Source organism: Beta vulgaris, chromosome 3 (genome assembly GCF_026745355.1).
Source record: "Beta vulgaris subsp. vulgaris cultivar EL10 chromosome 3, EL10.2, whole genome shotgun sequence".
In the NCBI taxonomy this organism is placed as follows: domain Eukaryota; kingdom Viridiplantae; phylum Streptophyta; class Magnoliopsida; order Caryophyllales; family Amaranthaceae; genus Beta; species Beta vulgaris.
Window position 1 is genome coordinate 11,901,013 of NC_079204.1, and position 17,990 is coordinate 11,919,002.

Here is a 17,990-nt window from a genome sequence, read left to right on the forward strand (position 1 = left end):
TCAATCTTCTGAATCAGCTCTTCTTTTTCTTTGTCCTGTTTACTAACTATATGTGCTACTATTTTCATCATCTCCTTTAGCTCCACCTAATATCCCTCCAAATCGATGTTAGTTTTTTTTTTGAATTGCGGAAAAATAAATTTTTAGGTTTTAGGTTATGTGGCTCTTGATACCATGATAAGATTTGGTCAAGTTGTATTCCATTCTCATTCATCTTCAGAAGTATTTATATAATATAGAGGACGGAGTACTGATACTATGCAAATTAGGCATAATAATATCTGATAGAACGAGAAAGAGCAATACTCAATACAGTCCGAATAGTTGTTGGTTTGACAACAGGACTATATGTTTCGTCATAGTCAACGCCAACCTTTTGAGACCTGCCATCACCTACAAGACGGGCTTTATACCGCTCAAAAGAACCATCAGATTTCTTTTTATGACGAAAAATCCACATAGAACGAATAAGATTTACATTTGCAGGACGAGGGACTAACTCCCACGTCTTATTTTTAATTAGAGCATCATATTCGTCTAAGCATGGTAGCTTTCCAATTTGGGTCATGTAAAGCACTTACAGGATTTTTGGGAAGAGGGGATATAGAAGGGGTGGTGGCAGTGGCCAAGTTAAAGATCTGCTTGGGTTTAAAAATACCACGTTGGCTCCTTGTGGCCATCCGGTTGGGCTGAGGAGGAGAGGAGTCATGTGTGGAGTTTAGGCCATGAGGGACGGGGCTGGCAGATGGAGGAGTAGTGGAGAAAGGGCTGGACACGGGACTGGGTAGGGGAGTGGTAGTGGGCCGGTCCAACAAGGGGTGAGGGGAACGGGTAGCTGGGTTGGGGAAAGGAGGAGGAGTGGGCCGGTCCAGGTCCAGTGATAAGCGAGTGAGGAGAGGAGCAGGCTGGGTTAATTGGTGGGCCGTGGGCTGCTCAGAAGGAAGAGGAGGTGTTTGGGTTTGTGTTTGGGGCATAGAATGCAGAAATTGCACAACTAGAGGAGACAAGTTATGATCCGAAAAATCATAGGAGTTGGGTGAAGGGGTGTGCAATGTGGAAAAAGGGAATTGAGTTTCGTCAAAGATAACATGTCGAGAAATGATAATTTTCTTGCTTGATAGGTCATAGCATTTATAGCCCCTATGAGTGGTTGGATAACCCAAGAAAACACAGGGAGTGGAACGAGCTTGGAGCTTGTTGATAGTGGTAGAAGGGAAGCGAGGATAACAAACACATCCAAACACTCGAAGATGAGAGTAAGTGGGTGTGCGTTGAAAAAGAATTTGTGTAGGAGATTGGTATTTCAAGACTTTGGAGGGGAGAATGTTTAAGAGATAGGTAGCCATTTGTAGAGCATAATGCCAAAATGAGGGAGGCATGGAAGAGTGAGCAAGAAGAGTGCGCACAATGTTGCTAATGGATTTTATTTTGCGTTCAGCCTTACCATTTTGGGGAGAAGTATGGAGGCAAGAAAAACGAAATTGAATACCATTGACTTTACAAAAAGAGTGAAAAGGTCCGTTATCAAATTCCCGCCCATTGTCACATTGAATATCTTTGATATTCCGTTCAAATTGAGTTTTAATTAATGCCTAATATATACAAAGTCTATCAATATCTATCTATAATATAAAAATATAATAGGAATAAGAGTCCTAACAAGCTGCAATGAAATTAAACTGGCCACGAGCCTTCACCGTCTGTTAGAAGAAAGAAGTACCAAGGTCACCCAAATTATCCCATCGAGATCTTATGCGCTGCTTCCAGTAGACCCATTTGATGAGCGCTTCATCTTCAGTATGACAAAGGTGAGATAGGACCTCATCGGGTGTGTTGCTGAAGTTCACATTATATACCTTTCAATGAGTATCATCCCATTTAAGACCCTGTTCCTTTTTACTTCTTCCATTTCAATATAATCACATCGTTTGTTTTTTCATGTTTGTCAAGACGTTTTTTTGAACGTTAATATCTCTAATTGTGTATAAGTAAAAATTTATAAAAAGTTGATATTTAAAATACTTGTATCGAGACGAATTTAACAAGATCCCACCTGATTAAATTTTTTTATATATATAATGGGGAGGATAGGTTTGTCAAAGTTGGTTCATGAATCGTGACCAAATGGTGCAATTATTTTGAAACGAATAAAGTATATGTCAAGCACCATTGGCGTGTTGCTTGCAATAGAAAATGGAGTTTCCTTTGCAAAATAAATCCAGCGGACCCAACTACTCGATGGTCCCAGGCCTTCACTAAAATGGATTGAATCTCATTTAATTGAATACACCAGGCTTCAAGTTTTATAGTCTTCGACGTTTGAGATGGGTTGGATTGCAGTCTAGGATGATGGGTTTGTAATCAGATAGAAATATGGGTAAGATTTGAAGTTGAGCATTTGAGAATATTTCTTTCCAATGTTCATCACAATAAGCACGGTCCAGTTTTTCGAACACACAGTCAACACCCTATCTTTTGTTTGTCCATGTAAAAGGCATACCCACATTATGGGGCCTCCTTGGGGAAATTCCGTGGTAAGACGAATTTCCTCTGAACTACCTTCGAACAGGGTCACTCACTTGAGACCCAACAATCCCAAATTTGCACCTTGGTCTCCCATGTAGAAGGTAGGAAGTCATACCATTGTACCCAAAGATTCCTGGTGTATATATTAGTTACTTGTGTTAATTCTATACCATAATAACTGAATACTATCTTCAATTAATTTATTTCACATGTAGCTATCTTGGAGACAATCTACTACATTACCTTGTCACATACGTTGCGTGGTTTGGCTTTTTCTATGCCATCCAGCCGACCAGTTTTGTTGTTGACCAGGCTATTTATCTCCTTAATAAAATCTATTACATTACCTTATCAAATGTCACGTACAATAATGCTGTATTTTTTTCATGTCATCGAAAGTGAAGATCCTTCAACACGCAGGAAAGTCAGCCAAAATGCAGCAAACATCAACGCCGGACCCCGTAGATGAAGAGCATGTTTCATATAGTGACGATTATTATGTTAGGTCTTACATATGTAACTTCTGCAACAAAGGTTTTTCTAATGCACAAGCTCTTGGAGGACATATGAACATTCATCGAAAAGACAGAGCAAAACTTCGTCAATCACCATCATCTCATAACGATTTAAGATCTCTAAATTCGAAACACGAAAATTCAGGTTATCCTTGCGCTTCCACAGAGCCAGAAGTATGTACATATAGACCTAATAGTGACTTACTTCTTAGTACAAGAAGTGAATTTAATGATGTTAGTGGTGAAAGAGAGGCTCTTCCTTTATTTGTTGATAGTCCTTCGATGAGCAAGCAAGATAGTAGTGATCACTTTAAGGTTAACAAGGATGATTCTGGCGTAGACCTTGAACTTCGACTAGGAAGTGGTGCAAGATCTCAAAAGTGATTCGTTTCAATTAAGCCTCCTAGGCAATGGATCAAGAAGGTCAGTAGTTCCATACATTTTCTATATGTTTGTGTATTTAGTTTATTGTTGTGAGTTGTGACAAGATAAAAATATAAAGTCTCCAAAAATTATGTTGTAATTATAAATAAAGGTCTATGCATTGGCTTATACTAGATTTTGAAGTCCGTCCGTTTTTTTAATTTGGTATATATTCATGTCATAGTTGTGTGATAATAAATAAGACAAATTATATATTTATTTAGACATGTATTTTTAGTAATATGATTATATTCTTATTTAATGATAATTATTTTAATACAATCTCAACTCTACTCAATTATAACATGATGGTGTATATGTTTGTAGTATATATGTAGTAAAAGTTATAATACTCAATTAAATTATTAATTTATAGATAATTCATTGAAAATCAAACTCTAATTTCTCTGAATAATTCTAAAAGTCCTATATGCTTACTATATTTCATGGAGTATTTCTTAGTATACTAAATTCATACTCGTCTTATAATTTCTTCATCATAAGATGATCCAACGTATATGCTAAAGATAAAACATTTATCTATTTTTTTACATAGTTGTAAGCAAGTTCCTATGATGTAAAACTTATATGCTAAATAGTGTAGTAAATTTTATACTTTTGGCAGGATTTGGCAATGGATTTTGTGTTGGGTTTATCTCGTACTCATCGAGGTGTGGATTTTGTTTTTGTGGTAGTTGATCGTATCTCCAAAATGACACACTTTATTGCTTGTAAGAAGATTGCATAAGCATCCAATGTAGCTAAGTTGTTTTTCAGGGAGGTGGTGCGTCTTCATGGAGTTCCAACCTCTATCACGTCAGATAGATAGGGACACCAACTTTTTAGCCACTTTTGGATTACTCTTTGGATGATGTTTGAGACGCGTTAAACATGCATGAGTTCTACAGCTCATCCACAAATAGATAGGCAGACTGAGGTGACTAACACCTAGGGAATATGATTCATAGTGTTTATGGAGATAAACCGAAGAAGTGGGATTTGGTATTACCCTAAGGTGGAGTTTGCATACAATAGTGTTGTACATTCGGCTACGAAGAAGTCACCATTCTCTCTAGTTTACAATTCTTTTCCTAGGCATGTAGTTGATCTCATTGAATTGCCTTAAGTTCCTAGAGTTAGTGCAGCCGCGAGGAATATGGTTGAAGAGATTATTGTTGTTAAGGAAGCTGTCAAGGCTAAGTTACAGGCTACGAGGTAGAAAAATAAAGTTGCAGGTGATAAACGCAGGAGAGCTAAGGTTTTCAGTGTGGGAGATTATGTAAATATGTGATGGTGTTTTTCCGTAACGAGATGTTCCCAGTTGGTACTTATAGCAAGCTGAAGCCACGCAATTATGGACCGTTCAAAGTGACTCGCAAGATCAATGACAATGCCTATGTGGTAGCTCTTTCGAATTAGATAAACATATCCAACACTTGTAATGTTGCTGACATTTATGAGTATTATGAAGAAGACGTTATTTATGAAGATACGAACTCGAGGTCGATTCTTCAGAGGTGGAGGAGATTGACGTAGGAAGGTTGGCTGAACAGTTCGACAAAAAACTCCATCATGGAAAAAGGCTAAAATGATTTCTACTACTCAGCCTCTTAGTGTCAGAATGCTTAATATATACCTTTTGAAAAGGAAAACGGGCCAACGAGTAAAAATTTACCACTACACTGCGACTAACAAGCTTTTTTAGCCATCTGAGTTCGTTTAGGACCCAAAAACAACATTTTAATTATTTCCATATTTGTTATTTTCTAATTTTCGTGTTAGGGTTTTGTTTAGACTATTTAAAAATTATTAGCCTTCATTAAAAGACATTTTTTATCTTGGTAATAATATTTGAGAGTTTACTCCTTTTCTAGTGAATTTCAAAAGTTTACAAATTTGTCGCTTGTAAATCTGTCAGTTCGTTCAGGAATCGCGCTTGCTTTTCCTTTGATAATTCCGAACGTGTAATAATAGTATTTCTTTTAAGTACTCCAAATAAGAAAAAATTGAACAATGTAGCAACTAGAAAGAAACAACCCTCTAAAGAAAATGTAGCAGTTAAAAAAGATGTAATAATTAAAAAAAACGGAAGAGTAATAACAACTACTTGATAATAGGGTAAATTCTTAGTCCTGTGAGTCAGCTCAGTAGTGATCATATGCAAATGCAACATATCGCTACAGCCTACAGCAAGTACACTGGAAAATGGCACTTCTACACCCTCACCAGAGAAATCTCGCATGTACATCTATGATGAGAATATACATTTTTTTGCTTAAAAAGTATAAGAATATACATTTAAACATACAAATTACAAAATCTGCCACAATTTCACAAGTATACCTGGGCTTTCTAGGTTGCGAGACCAAGATAAAAAACTAGTATTTACTTGGTCTATGCACGGAAAAAAGAAAAGACCATTATAAGGATACTTTTACATTGTTTGTTACCAATACTTCCTAGATGACAATGTGATTGGTAATATGTTCACTATGTACAGGATCCGATACGACAAGCAGACAACAGTTCCAACATACTAGGGCAGTGTTTAAAGTTTCTCGAGGTTCTGTTGGCACTTGTCAATCACATTATTTACTCTGCATCGTTGTAAGTCATCTGTGGATCTGGAAAGCTTATTCTGAGGAAGGTCCAGTATCACATTTGAAGAAGGTTATTAACAGTCACAGCGACAGAGTTTGTTTGCTGCAGGTCCTGACATTTTTGGAAAAGGGTTAGGCGCCAATCAACCACAACAAGAAGAGTGTAATAAATGAACAATATTTTCTGTCATTGACTGGGTTTAGTCAAGTCGTGACTGATAGAAGCAGTGCAGCTTGAAGCTCGTTCCTATGACTAAACCAAGTTAAAAGGTTAAACCTGGATGGTTGCTCAAAAAAGAAAGCAAACAGGACGATGTTCAACCCACCGTAAATTCTGGGGTCTCAGGCCAGTGCTTACTGCCTTTCTGATTTTGTACTCATTTGAAACCTGTCGGGGGTACAATTATGTAAAGAACTACTACTTGACCCAAACGGCCAAACCTATGGTCATATCCTGTCCACACTGCCTATTGTCGCTCCATATATATTCTTCCTCCCCGAAAAAACAAAACCAAAGTGATCCCAGACAGAACCGTAAAGAAGTTTCTTTTTTTTTCGGTTTTTTCACCATATACCCCTGACAAAATTTTTTTTGCACCATATAGCCTTTCAACTTTCCAAATTCACCATATACTCAGACCTATCAAAAAATACATCATAGTACCCTTCTGACTAACGGTGTTAGACTTCAGTTAGTCACTAGGCCCTAATCCTCCCCTAACCCTAATTAACTAACCTAAATCAAACCCTAACCCTAATCCTCTTAAGTGGATTCGATTTTCAAGGTGGGGAGGGGAGAGGGTTGCGGGGAAGGGAGGGGGAGGGGGCTGCGATTTGTGAGTTCAATTTTAAGGGTGGGGGGAGGGGAGGGGAGGGGGAAGGAAGGCTTCAAGGATGGTGGGGGTTGGGAGGCTGCGGGGGAAGGGGAGGGGTGGTGGTGCAGTGGGGACTGGGGGTAAGGGGTGGGGGAAGGGTGGTTAGGATTAGGGTTAGTGTATTAGATTAGGGTTAGGGTTTGATTTAGGTTACTTAATTAGGGTTAGGGAGGATTAGGGCCTAATGACTAACACAAGTCTAACAGCATTAGTCAAAAGGGTAGTCCGATGTATTTTTGAAAGGTGGGAGGTACATGGTGAACTTGGAAAGTTGAAATGGTATATGGTGCAAAAAAAAAGTTGACAAGGGTATATGGTGGAAAAACCGTTTTTAACCGTAAAGAAGTTTCATTTTGTGAGTTCAACAAGATATCAGGGAGGAGCCTATTTCAAGTTTATAAACTAGTCTCTGACGAAATCATCAGCTGCCAGATACCCTCTAAAACTTACCAAATCATCAAGAGGAACTCCCTTATTACAACCACACTTGTCAAATGTGTTGGGCAGGTCAGTATTTCAGAATAGGGCAGGTTCATTCAGCTCAAAATTCGAGTCATCAAATTTTCGTTTAATTCATGACAGATTTTCCAGATTATGGGTTGAAGGGATTTCAAACATCAAAGTCTGGCAAGCTGCAGCCTTGTCAGCTTTTCTATTTGCAGGTTAGGGTAGATTAGTTTTAGCTCAAATTTCGGGTCATCATATTTTCATTTGATTCATAACAAATTTCCAGATTATGGGTTGAAAGGATTTCAAACATTCAAATATAGGAGCTGCATAGAAAAGATAAGCACATCATGTGAATTTATACCTGGAAAATCATTTCATCAGGGATGTGAGGGAGTACCTCCCTCACAGTTTCTGCCATGGCAAGTAAGTTCGCAATACTGTCATTTGCAGGATGGGAAACAGTCCTCCTATCTGCAGCAACAGTTGCTGCGGGGTATCTGTGTGCAGCCAGGGGAAATGCTGTACTAGATGCTGTAGCCTGAGAAGAGTTTGCCGGCCAAAGGTTCCACGAAGTATCTTCAAGGGCAGTCTGAGCATAGGTTTCTCCAACAGAAGCAAGATGCCTCATCATCATCTGGACTCTCCCCAATCCAGCAGACCTAATGGCAGTTGATGGACCAGCTCCATCAAGATCCTGACTTGGCCAAGGCTGCAGCCAACTTGAATCTGATCCTGCTCCTCTACACCAAAAGAGGAAATATTGTTCTTTTTCAGATTAACAACCAATCAGACAAATAATGAACCATAAGTTTCATGAATAGATCTATCTGAAATGGATAATCATCTCCTTTTTTTTCAGAAACTGTCTCCAATTACCTTGGGCAGTATGCAACCATTGACAAACTTGGCACTAGCATGAAAAAAACTCACTTGTACACTTTTTAGAACCAACAGCACAACGGTCTGATGTTCAGCTGGAGTAGCAGTGGTTGAGTGCAGAAACTGAGCAACTGTTGTGTTGTTGGTTGTAGAAAGTAGATAGCAAACATAGCTTTGTGGAACTTTTTATATAGTATCAAGTTTCTGGCAGTGGTTGCAGACCCCTAAAGTGCAGGTAATTAGAAGAGATTTTCTCTTTCAGTAACCTTGTAGGGATTTTTTTCAACAGTCCAAAACTCCAAATTTGTGGCTAGGTTGCAGACACTCAAAGTTCAAGTAATTACAAGAGATTTACCAGTATCTTGCAACACAAATGAGGGTTTGTTACACTATGGAAAAGCAAGAATCAACGAAGGAATATGCAAATCAAAAATTTGCTATTTGTTGCTGCATGCACTGCGTGATGCTTACTTGTGTGCTAAAATGCAAATGTGGTGGCCATATAACATTTCCCCAGCAAACCCAAAGTATACTGTGGAGTAGCCCCATTGCATATCAAAATAACGAGAAGAAACATCTGGCTCCATATGGATATAGGATCCAATAATATGCTAAATCACATTATCTTACTACAAAAGTAAGACTCAGAAAGACATGCAACAACAATAACAAAGCTAAACTCTTAATCCCAAGGACAGCGTCAGCTACATAACTCAATATTGCATCTCCAATGGTTGTCCATGATGATGCATAAAACAAAGCAATTTAATATATTAAAAAAAAAAAAAAAAAAAAGAGGCACAAAAAGAAATTGAGCAGTGAATCATCAAACCTCCAAGCATTAGCTTCTGTGGAATTTTGATTTTGGTTAGGGAAAACTCCTCCACCTTCAGCGTTTGCCCGATCAAGCCCTGAACTTAGTTGGCGAGCAAGCTGCTCATCACTAGAAACTGCCCTAGAATGGGAGGTTGCCTCACTTTCAGGTCTTCCAACAAAAAGGGGTTTCCGACAGGTAGGGCATGAATAAATCTCATTAAGTCCTTGATCCAACCTAGGATGATAGCGTCAGTTTTCAGCTCCAGCACCAAAATAGGAATAGAAAGCTGAGGAATGCAGAACAATATAGTTGGCAGTAAACTTACCAAGATCTCAAGCAAGCCAGATGGAAAAGGTGATTGCAAGGAAGCCTTTTAGCCTTTGCCATTGGTTCCTGTTGATATCCAGTAGAGGCTATGAGAAGTTGTTTAAGCGTAAATATGAAAGTAGTCCAAAAGCCAGCTACAAAAATACAAAACATGAAAAGAGGAGAAAGATGCAGAGCACCATAGAGAGTGAAACACAATAGGCGGAACGGGAAAATATAATGAGTGGCACTTACCCTACAGATGGCACATTCATCATCATATGCTTGTATCTCCTTCGACGTGGCATCAGGAAGTGCTTCATGAAGTGCGCCTAGAGCTATCTTCAATTTGATGAATCCTTTGATACGCTTTACAACTGCACTTAGTAAAGCCTGTTCATCGCATGGAAAAGGATTATCACAAGTCATATACTAACTAAAATTAATCCTAGCCACCAAGGACTGATCAAACACATACACGAATGTTCAGGAAAAGAATTGCATCCACAAGATGGAAAGTCATGCCATGGAGCCACCAAATAAGCACATAATGACCAAGTGCCATTAAGAGTGTCATCATATCCAGGAAAAATCCCATATTGCGAACAACACTGCTTTTCCATTCCCACAAAGAGCCTGCACGAGATCCCTCATTAAATATAAAAGAAAAATTTTAATAACGAGCATGCCATGGTGCATTTGGGTTCACCCGAGAAAAAGGTACACAGACAACAAAATATGAAACACAGAAAGCTTGCTAATAAAAAGAAGTTTCAAGTAAATTACCAAACATGTTAAAATGCCGAAGTTTATATGTTGTATCAGCAATGAGCACGGAGTTTAATCAAATCCAAAATTTTACTACAAAAAGACCAATGCAACTTCCAGCTAGAGGCAAGATTATGTCTGGCCAATTGATGTCCCGAGATAACACCACCTTTAGGCATATAAAAGGGACATTAACAGATAATGTTGGACTAGATTTCAAACTTCTGCACCTAAGCTCAGTTAGACATATTTAATGTCATTAAAAGCCTATGCCATGAATGTTCAGCAACCTACTTTTTAGCTTATAACAATCTATTGATCAACCTATGTACTTTAGTCTAAGATGCTTCTTCTGAATTACTCCCTCCGTCTTTTATTAGTTTACCCCTTTTGACCTTTGACATTATTCACATACATGATTTTGACTATCTTTTGTAATTTGTATTTAAGGAAAAATATAGTCATGTGAGATCTTGTTGGATTCGTTTCAATGTGTATTATCCAAATATCAACTTTTTGTAATTTTTGCTTATCGAAGATTAGAGATATTAAGGTTCTAATTAGTATCTCGGCAAATGTGCCCCGAAAGGGGTAAACTAATAAAAGACGGAGGGAGTACTTTTTATGCAAAGAACATTCTGTAATGGTATAATGTAACTTTCAATTAAACTTAAATATATAAACTCAATTTATGTGCTCGCTTGAAAATCTAATGATAACTGAACAGTACTAAGATAATTTCTCTTACAATTTTTCTATTCAGGGAGTAAAATAAATCAAAAGATATCTGCATATATGCATATAAAAAGGCAAAGTACCTTATTGATCCCTCTCCGGTTGTATTTTTGGTTTGATCTTTGATAATCTATTCTTTTTTCCTAACATCTACTCCTATCTACGAATTTATTTTAAAATCCGATACATACTAGCAAACTTATGTGGTGGAGTCTATGCTTCAAGTAATTCATTATTTCTGTGTAATTTATGTGTGAGTTGTTTTGATGTCACTGCCAGCTCTGCAGCAAAATATCCCCAATGTGAATATTGCCCAATCCATGAAAGACTGATCCTTCCACCACCACAAAAGACACCATACATGACAAAAATTCTCCATGAATGCTTCTGTGGAAACAGGGAGTACCTGCAGTTGTGTCAAAAAACTTTGATCTTTGGCAATCAGAAGTCTCTGCAGCAGAATGGTGCAGCCAAATATCCATTAGCTGGAATCCGTGTACCACAATAGCCTGGAGATAATTTACATTCAGCGTAAACTTGTAAATAAGTGATGCTCACATAAAGACATATACACTGATGAAATTAAATCGCGGGAGCACCACACCTGCAATGTCTCGAATGCTATGCTGAGTGGCTCAAAGAATAACAACCAATAAGTGGATGAAGCTAAAGGTCCAGATACAGCCGCACAAAACCATATCCTATAAATATAATAAGACTCGTAGTTTTAGAGACAAAGCTTTCCAGAATCAAAAAATAATCAAATCTAAGGCAGCATAATAAATAAACCTCAACAAGATAGGAGAGATGAAGGTCTTTGACACAATTAACCCAATGGTAGAAGAAAATTCAGCAGTTATGCTTATACTACAGAATGTAGCATTTATCTTGTCTTTATACTAGAAGCACAGCAGCTCATAAGAAGTAATATGCAAATATGCATATATGTCTACACAGAAAAGGAGTTTCTGTAATATTGAAAAACCCAAAATGGACTGCTTGTCTAGAACGTAAAGCATCACCAGATATAATAATTTTACGTGAACAGGAAACAAGAGTTCGACTAGAAGGGGTAGAATATAAAATTGGAGAAAGGCTGGGTGAAAAGAATCCACAATGCAAAGTCCATAGAGAAAAGAAGTCCTTGGCTCTTCTTTCAGATTTCAGAACAACTCTATTCTCATCAATCATTCAATCCATTCCTTCAAAAGGACTGATATTAGTACATACATTCAAGGAAATCCCACAAACCATCTCATCCATGGAATCCACTATATATTCTAATATAGTAAATCATTTTATTTTTATTTTTGCTTAGGGACCTAGAATCTCTGTTAAAAGGAAAAATTGGTGTAAGTTTTGGTTAATTTGAAGCCATTATGTAAAAAAGAAAACTTCTTTTTGGACTTTGAAGAAGAGGTTCCATCTAAAATTCTAGAGTCCAAGTTTTTGAAACACAAAACAGGACCTTTAAGAAAGTTTACATGCATCATATGTTGAAATAAGAATACAAAAAGGTCAATTACTATATTTGCATTCTTTAATGAGTGTCATAATTGCCAACGTTGTAGTTATAGACAATAAGATTCAAGATCATCAACATATATAAGTCAGAAAAAACTGTGACTCAAACTCCAAGCGAACGTAATAGATGGAGCTGATTACTGGAAATAGATTAGCTACTTTACTTCTAATGCAAAAACTACCACTTCTAAACCCTCTAATACAGTTAGTCAAATAAAAAATTCCAGACTAAAAGTGCACTAACAGATAAAAGAAGAAAGTATAAAGGCTCATCAAAATCCACATTGTTCAAGATAGAAGGTCAAGAATTACCAAAGAAAGTCTAAGGCCAAAACAAGCAATAGTGCTGAATATACACGAAAATATGTCCACAGGGTGGCAGAAGGAGATGCATTCAAACGTTCAAGACGATCTCTAGCCAACGCTTGAAACATCTGCATAAATGTAGAAACATGTTAGAACCCCGATTAAGTCGATGAATTACAAAAGGTGTTTATAATACCTTCAGGAAACAAAGAGTGGTCAACCAGGTCGACCACAATGTGGCTTGAAATATTGTTGGCGGAATGATTAATGGAAGAAATGTTCCCTGCAAAACATCCAAAAATACAATAATCAAATCATGAAGAAATAACTTGGATTTGACAGCAAAATAACAAAGATCAATAGCTACATTTTACTCAAGAAAATCATTTTCTGCTTCTGGGGAGGAAGGAGGATCTAGGAGACAGTGAGGTAATGACACTTGAAGGTCTTTAGTTCTTTACAGTACCATTTCAGCTAAATAGCCTCTAGCCACAAAGGTACATGGATATAATTGCTCGATTGACGGAACAGAACCTCCCATACCCAAAGATACCAGCTTCAGAAAGAAAAATCATACTATCAAATCTCGGCAAATTTACCATTATAAAGATTTTTGAGCTTAACACGACCACAATATTAGGCCGAACAGCCGTAAACCATCTGGATAGCCTACAATGGTGGTTTCACAACCTATTTGGATCGTGACTGTACAGCAGATTTAAAACCATGAGAAAAGCTACATATTTGGCTAAAAGAGAACAAAGAGGACATACAGACCTGACAGAAAGCAATTAACGAAATGAAAATGATTTTTTTGGAATCTTGTATGTGCGCTTCATCTTAAAAATTCAGAATAAACTTAGGTTTTCATATAAACGGTAGATTAATAACTTATTAACATTTGATTTGACTATGCACTGCTTCAAATCAAACATGAACACCATTTCCTTAGCCATGGAACCCCTAAATCACCCTCACTCTCAACAACTTACCAAATATGGTAGCACAATTGTCATGACTTTGAGTCACTACAGGTCAACAAACATATTGTACCCATCCTTTTCCAATACAGCTAAGGTGTTTGGACATTCCTTTTTAGCCATATAAATTTAAGACTCACCTCCTTTTCCAACCAAGCCCCCAAAATTCAATCACAAAAGGCCCAAATTTGCTTCTGGAGTCACTAACAATGCACATGTAAACTATGTCTTGTAGGGGACAGATACCTAGCACTTGAATTACCTTGTAGATAACATAATTGACTAGCCGTTCCACCACCTTTCTAGCTTCAGAAGCGTATAGATCTCCAAAAAATATAGTCTGCGGAAAAAATGAAGCATTATATACTTAACAAAAATCCAAAGGCCAATATGTATACATGAAATTTTCTTCAAGCAAAAAAAAATGTTGAAAGAATCATAAACCTAAAAAGCTAATTCACTAATACAAACCTCATCCACTATATGTCCACGTAAGATGCAGTTTATTGTTTTTGACACAGTATTTCTCACTAGAAATCTCCATGCTCTTAATTTAACACTATAGAATCAGATTTCTATGATTGCTTGTTGTTTCTCCTCAAAAGAAATTTCTACAACTGAGAAAGTGGCTTTCAATATATGCTATCCATTTATTTGGTTTGGTCTCTGGACTCTGGAGATTTTCCACTGAAACTAAATGTAAGATCTAATCCAAATAAACTGGAAAAGATATATGATGATAAGAAACAGCATATGCAATGAAGTTGGAAGTCATTATTTTCCTCCAAAAAAAATCTCTGCTCCTGCGCTCCCCCACAAGCAAGGGAGCAGGTAGAAAGCAATAGAAGAGAAAACTACTACATTTTACTCCTAGAATTATAAACCACTCACAATGAGAGAAGGTGCTCCACTTGGCTAATTCTTGTATGAGATGCTAGACACTAAGATTGCTCAAATTAACCCGCACCCTTTCTAAAGGCGCCTCTTAAATTATCATATCACGTAAAAGTCAGCATGCCTTAACTTTCACTACATATCCCTCTTACATAAGACCCACTCTATAGCTTGTGAAGGTTAAAGTAATCACCAATTCTGTCTAGCATATACTCCCTCCAGTCTTTATTACTTTACCCGTTTCTTTTGCACATAGTTTTAGGAGAAATAATGTTGTGGGATATAGAAAGAAAGAGAAACTATTATTATATTAAAGTTGAATGTATGTGTGATGGAAAGTTAGTGATCCTATTCCAAAAATAGAAACAAAAGAAATGGATAAACTAATAAGGGACATTTCAAAAAGAAATATGGTTAAGCTAATAAAGACTGGAGGGAGTACATTATAGGTGTGTTGTACATTTCACTTAGGGGATGAGTATCCATCAAAAGAAATCAAACATTGCCATGTCACATGTCCAATTGTTTGCCGCCAAAAACTTAATAACCACACACCTCCAATCTAGATGTTTTGTCGATGGCAGTTAAGTACGAAAATATTTGTATGTTATTTTATACAAGAGAAACTATAGCATCTTGTTTAACCCCTCCAGAACTAAAAGTCAAGTCGGTAATCAGCACTTCTAGTTACAAGTATCCAGTCACAAACTGACCCTGCAACTTGAAATTTCTCCAGTGCAATAGCTGAAATCATGAAAAATAACACCACACATAAATCTTCTAGTTTCTCTCCCACCTTAGATCTATATAAAAGCCTCCCCAAACCCATCTGAATGTGAATACATATCAGGATTCTCTTTGCTGTTGGCCTATTTCAGAGGCATTAAATCATATGAAGGAAGACTTACATTAGACAGTGACTTAGAAGATTGGAGTATTACATATTGTGTGTTTCGACATGTGATACAAGTGAATCCAACAATTAAAGCTACTTTAATGTAAATCGATTATCAGACAACTAGAACAAAAGTCTCAAAACCAGTTACTGTATCCCCAGGAGCTCAGAAGAAAGCACAAGGATGACCAAACGTACGCTCTAGGGTGTATCAAGCAATATGCATATGTCGTAGATCAGTCATAACCCACAAAACTAAATTAAAAGATACAGAGTAGCACAGCAAAGAGACAATACCTTGAGACTCAAGATAAGTAGCACAAATGCATTGATCACACAAATTGCCAGCAATGTAATTGTGGCATGAGAACGCAGCAGAAGCTCCACAATACGATTAGCATTCTCTGAGTAAAGTGTATTCTTGCCAATGAGTCCATCGGCCTTGAATTTCTCAAGTGATATCTCCGTCCAGCATTGTAGACCTATCATGCTGATTACCGTACATGCTGCTGAGATTGCTAGATAGCGCACACCCATCGCTAGCAACTACTTTATTTTCTTCAATAGGACTAAACTCCCCCAATTTCATCAGAACAAGATCAACATAACTCTTTTATCTCAAATCAGTCACCTAGTCTTGACAAAACTATAAGTGGTGCCAATAAGCATTAGCACTTGTAATCTCAAATTTCGACGTTTTTATTCAGCTCAGGACTAACCAACTGTCCTGTGGAAGATAAGCAAAACGTGAAACCCTTGTGATCAATAAACCCAAGATAGGGTGACTGTTTTCAAGGAAAAAACTAATATGACATAACCTGCTAATAATCCTTGTAATTTTCTAGCTTTTTGCGTGAAAAAACAACAAAAGAAATCATAAACCACTAAATGTACATAACAGCTAAAGAACAAACATCAAAATCAGGTGAATTCAAGACAGCGCAATTAACTCTTAACTTCTAAAACCCAAAATTTTCGATTCTGGAACATAAAAACTGCATGTGAACACCAGATCATCAAATTATCATCAAATTCTGCAAATCCATTACCCTAATTTTTTCATCATATACTAAACAGAATCCAAAATTTGGAGTCAACGATAATCAAAATCAGAACAAAAAAATATAGGTATAATAAATTCACCACTGAAAATTACATAGAATCAGAACAAAAATAAAATCGTGATGAAGAAATCGATCTAAGAATTAGACAAACCTATTGATGGCGAAATTGAGGGGTGTATATGAAGTTTGGATAAATAAAAAGGGGGTGAAATTGAGAGATAGAGAGAGGAGAGAGATTGGGGTCAGCTTTTTCGAGGAAAAAAGCAAAAGGGAAATTTTGTTGTTGGAAACGAGATATTAAGGCATTGAATGAATTTTCTGACTGCTGCTTCTTTAAGAATAATTGGGACATGTCACTATAAACAGCGTCGTTTGCTTGCCTTCTTTGTATTTAAACTTTAAAGTTGACCCTATTGAATCACAATTATAATGTGGATCTGGTGTGATTGATTACCATGCCAAACTTTGCTTAATAATGCTATGGAAGCAAGCAACCTTTTAATTGCTTGTCACTGATCTTTATTAGATGGCATCTTAACACAATAGCACTACATTACCAAACCATTAAAGTTTTTCGGTATGGAATAAATATTGTTGGAAAGAATTGGTATCCTTCAACTACGTGAACCGGTTTGATGTCCTGCAAGGCAAAATACATAAACTAACCTCGAGGATTGATCCGAAGAACGTCCCTTTGATGCCTAAGTCAGTAAAGGGTAATAATTGGTATATCTCAAGTGGAGTATATAAGTATATGTGTATGTACCTTATGACTCGGGTCATGGGGTATGTATAGGAGCTGGTAGTGTCCTTATTACGATAGGACACTGCTCCTATCGGTTGGATATAATTCTATTTTCTTTGATACTTATCCTTAGGCCCATAGGCGCGTTGAGTAAGTACTGGATTAGACACAGACCCATTTGAGGATGGCCCAAGTTAGGAACACCGTTAAGGTATCCATATAAGGTCGGCATGACGTGGATGCCGGTAACAGGGATTGACTTATTCTAAGTCAATTGCCTTCAGATGTAAGAGTTGACCATGACGGTTGATAGCGGTTCAGCAGGACCATTATGGAACTTAGACAGCCCCATACAACTAGCCCCCAAGCTCGTATGACTGGTACAAGCATATCCTACTTAGTCAATGATAAATCGTCATGGATGTAGCCGTTTAGAATTTTCAGGAATATCGTTGGCTTGTGAAATACGAATCATCGCCTTAGTTTATGTGCACATGTTGTGTCAAAGACTTGGAGGAACTGCTTCACAACTGTTTTGCATTTGGTACCACGCGTCGCGATCGTGGTTGGGAAGGCGAAGCATCCTTTGATCAGGGCCATGAATTTCCCTATAAATAGGGTTTTGCCAACCTCACTTGCTCATTTTCACAACTGCCTCCAAACTTTAAACTCTAGCGAGCACTTATTC

The 17,990-nt window shown here is 37.3% G+C and overlaps 2 protein-coding genes across 2 annotated transcripts; one reads left to right on the forward strand and one right to left on the reverse strand.

Annotated features, from left to right (window-relative positions):
- The first annotated feature begins 2,894 nt into the window (after nt 1–2,894).
- On the forward strand, nt 2,895–3,892 carry LOC104906611 (transcriptional regulator TAC1). The gene has a single exon (XM_010695387.3). The coding sequence runs from the start codon at nt 2,913–2,915 to the stop codon at nt 3,423–3,425; it is 513 nt and encodes a 170-aa protein (XP_010693689.3). The 5' UTR covers nt 2,895–2,912; the 3' UTR covers nt 3,426–3,892.
- Nucleotides 3,893–5,713: 1,821 nt separating this feature from the next.
- LOC104906612 (E3 ubiquitin protein ligase RIN2) lies at nt 5,714–16,870 on the reverse strand. The gene is made up of 13 exons (XM_010695388.4): nt 16,709–16,870; nt 15,791–16,220; nt 13,967–14,044; nt 12,921–13,007; nt 12,731–12,852; nt 11,499–11,595; nt 11,301–11,403; nt 9,870–10,027; nt 9,647–9,784; nt 9,411–9,478; nt 9,101–9,319; nt 7,751–8,129; nt 5,714–6,176 (listed from the first exon to the last, which is right to left on the reverse strand). The coding sequence occupies exons 2-13, from the start codon at nt 16,028–16,030 to the stop codon at nt 6,120–6,122; spliced, it is 1,746 nt and encodes a 581-aa protein (XP_010693690.1). The 5' UTR covers nt 16,031–16,220; nt 16,709–16,870; the 3' UTR covers nt 5,714–6,119.
- Between the last annotated feature and the right edge of the window lie 1,120 nt (nt 16,871–17,990).

What these genes read in the sequence shown, in the direction of transcription:
- LOC104906611 (XM_010695387.3), top strand. Translation starts at nt 2,913, where the DNA reads ATGTCATCGAAAGTGAAGATCCTTCAACACGCAGGAAAGTCAGCCAAA.
- LOC104906612 (XM_010695388.4), bottom strand. Translation starts at nt 16,030, where the DNA reads ATGGGTGTGCGCTATCTAGCAATCTCAGCAGCATGTACGGTAATCAGC. An exon ending in TAGCATTCGAGACATTGCAG is followed by an intron (nt 11,404 to 11,498) that starts GTGTGGTGCTCC and finishes AATTATCTCCAG; the next exon opens with GCTATTGTGGTACACGGATT. An exon ending in ATGAATGTGCCATCTGTAGG is followed by an intron (nt 9,479 to 9,646) that starts GTAAGTGCCACT and finishes GGATATCAACAG; the next exon opens with GAACCAATGGCAAAGGCTAA.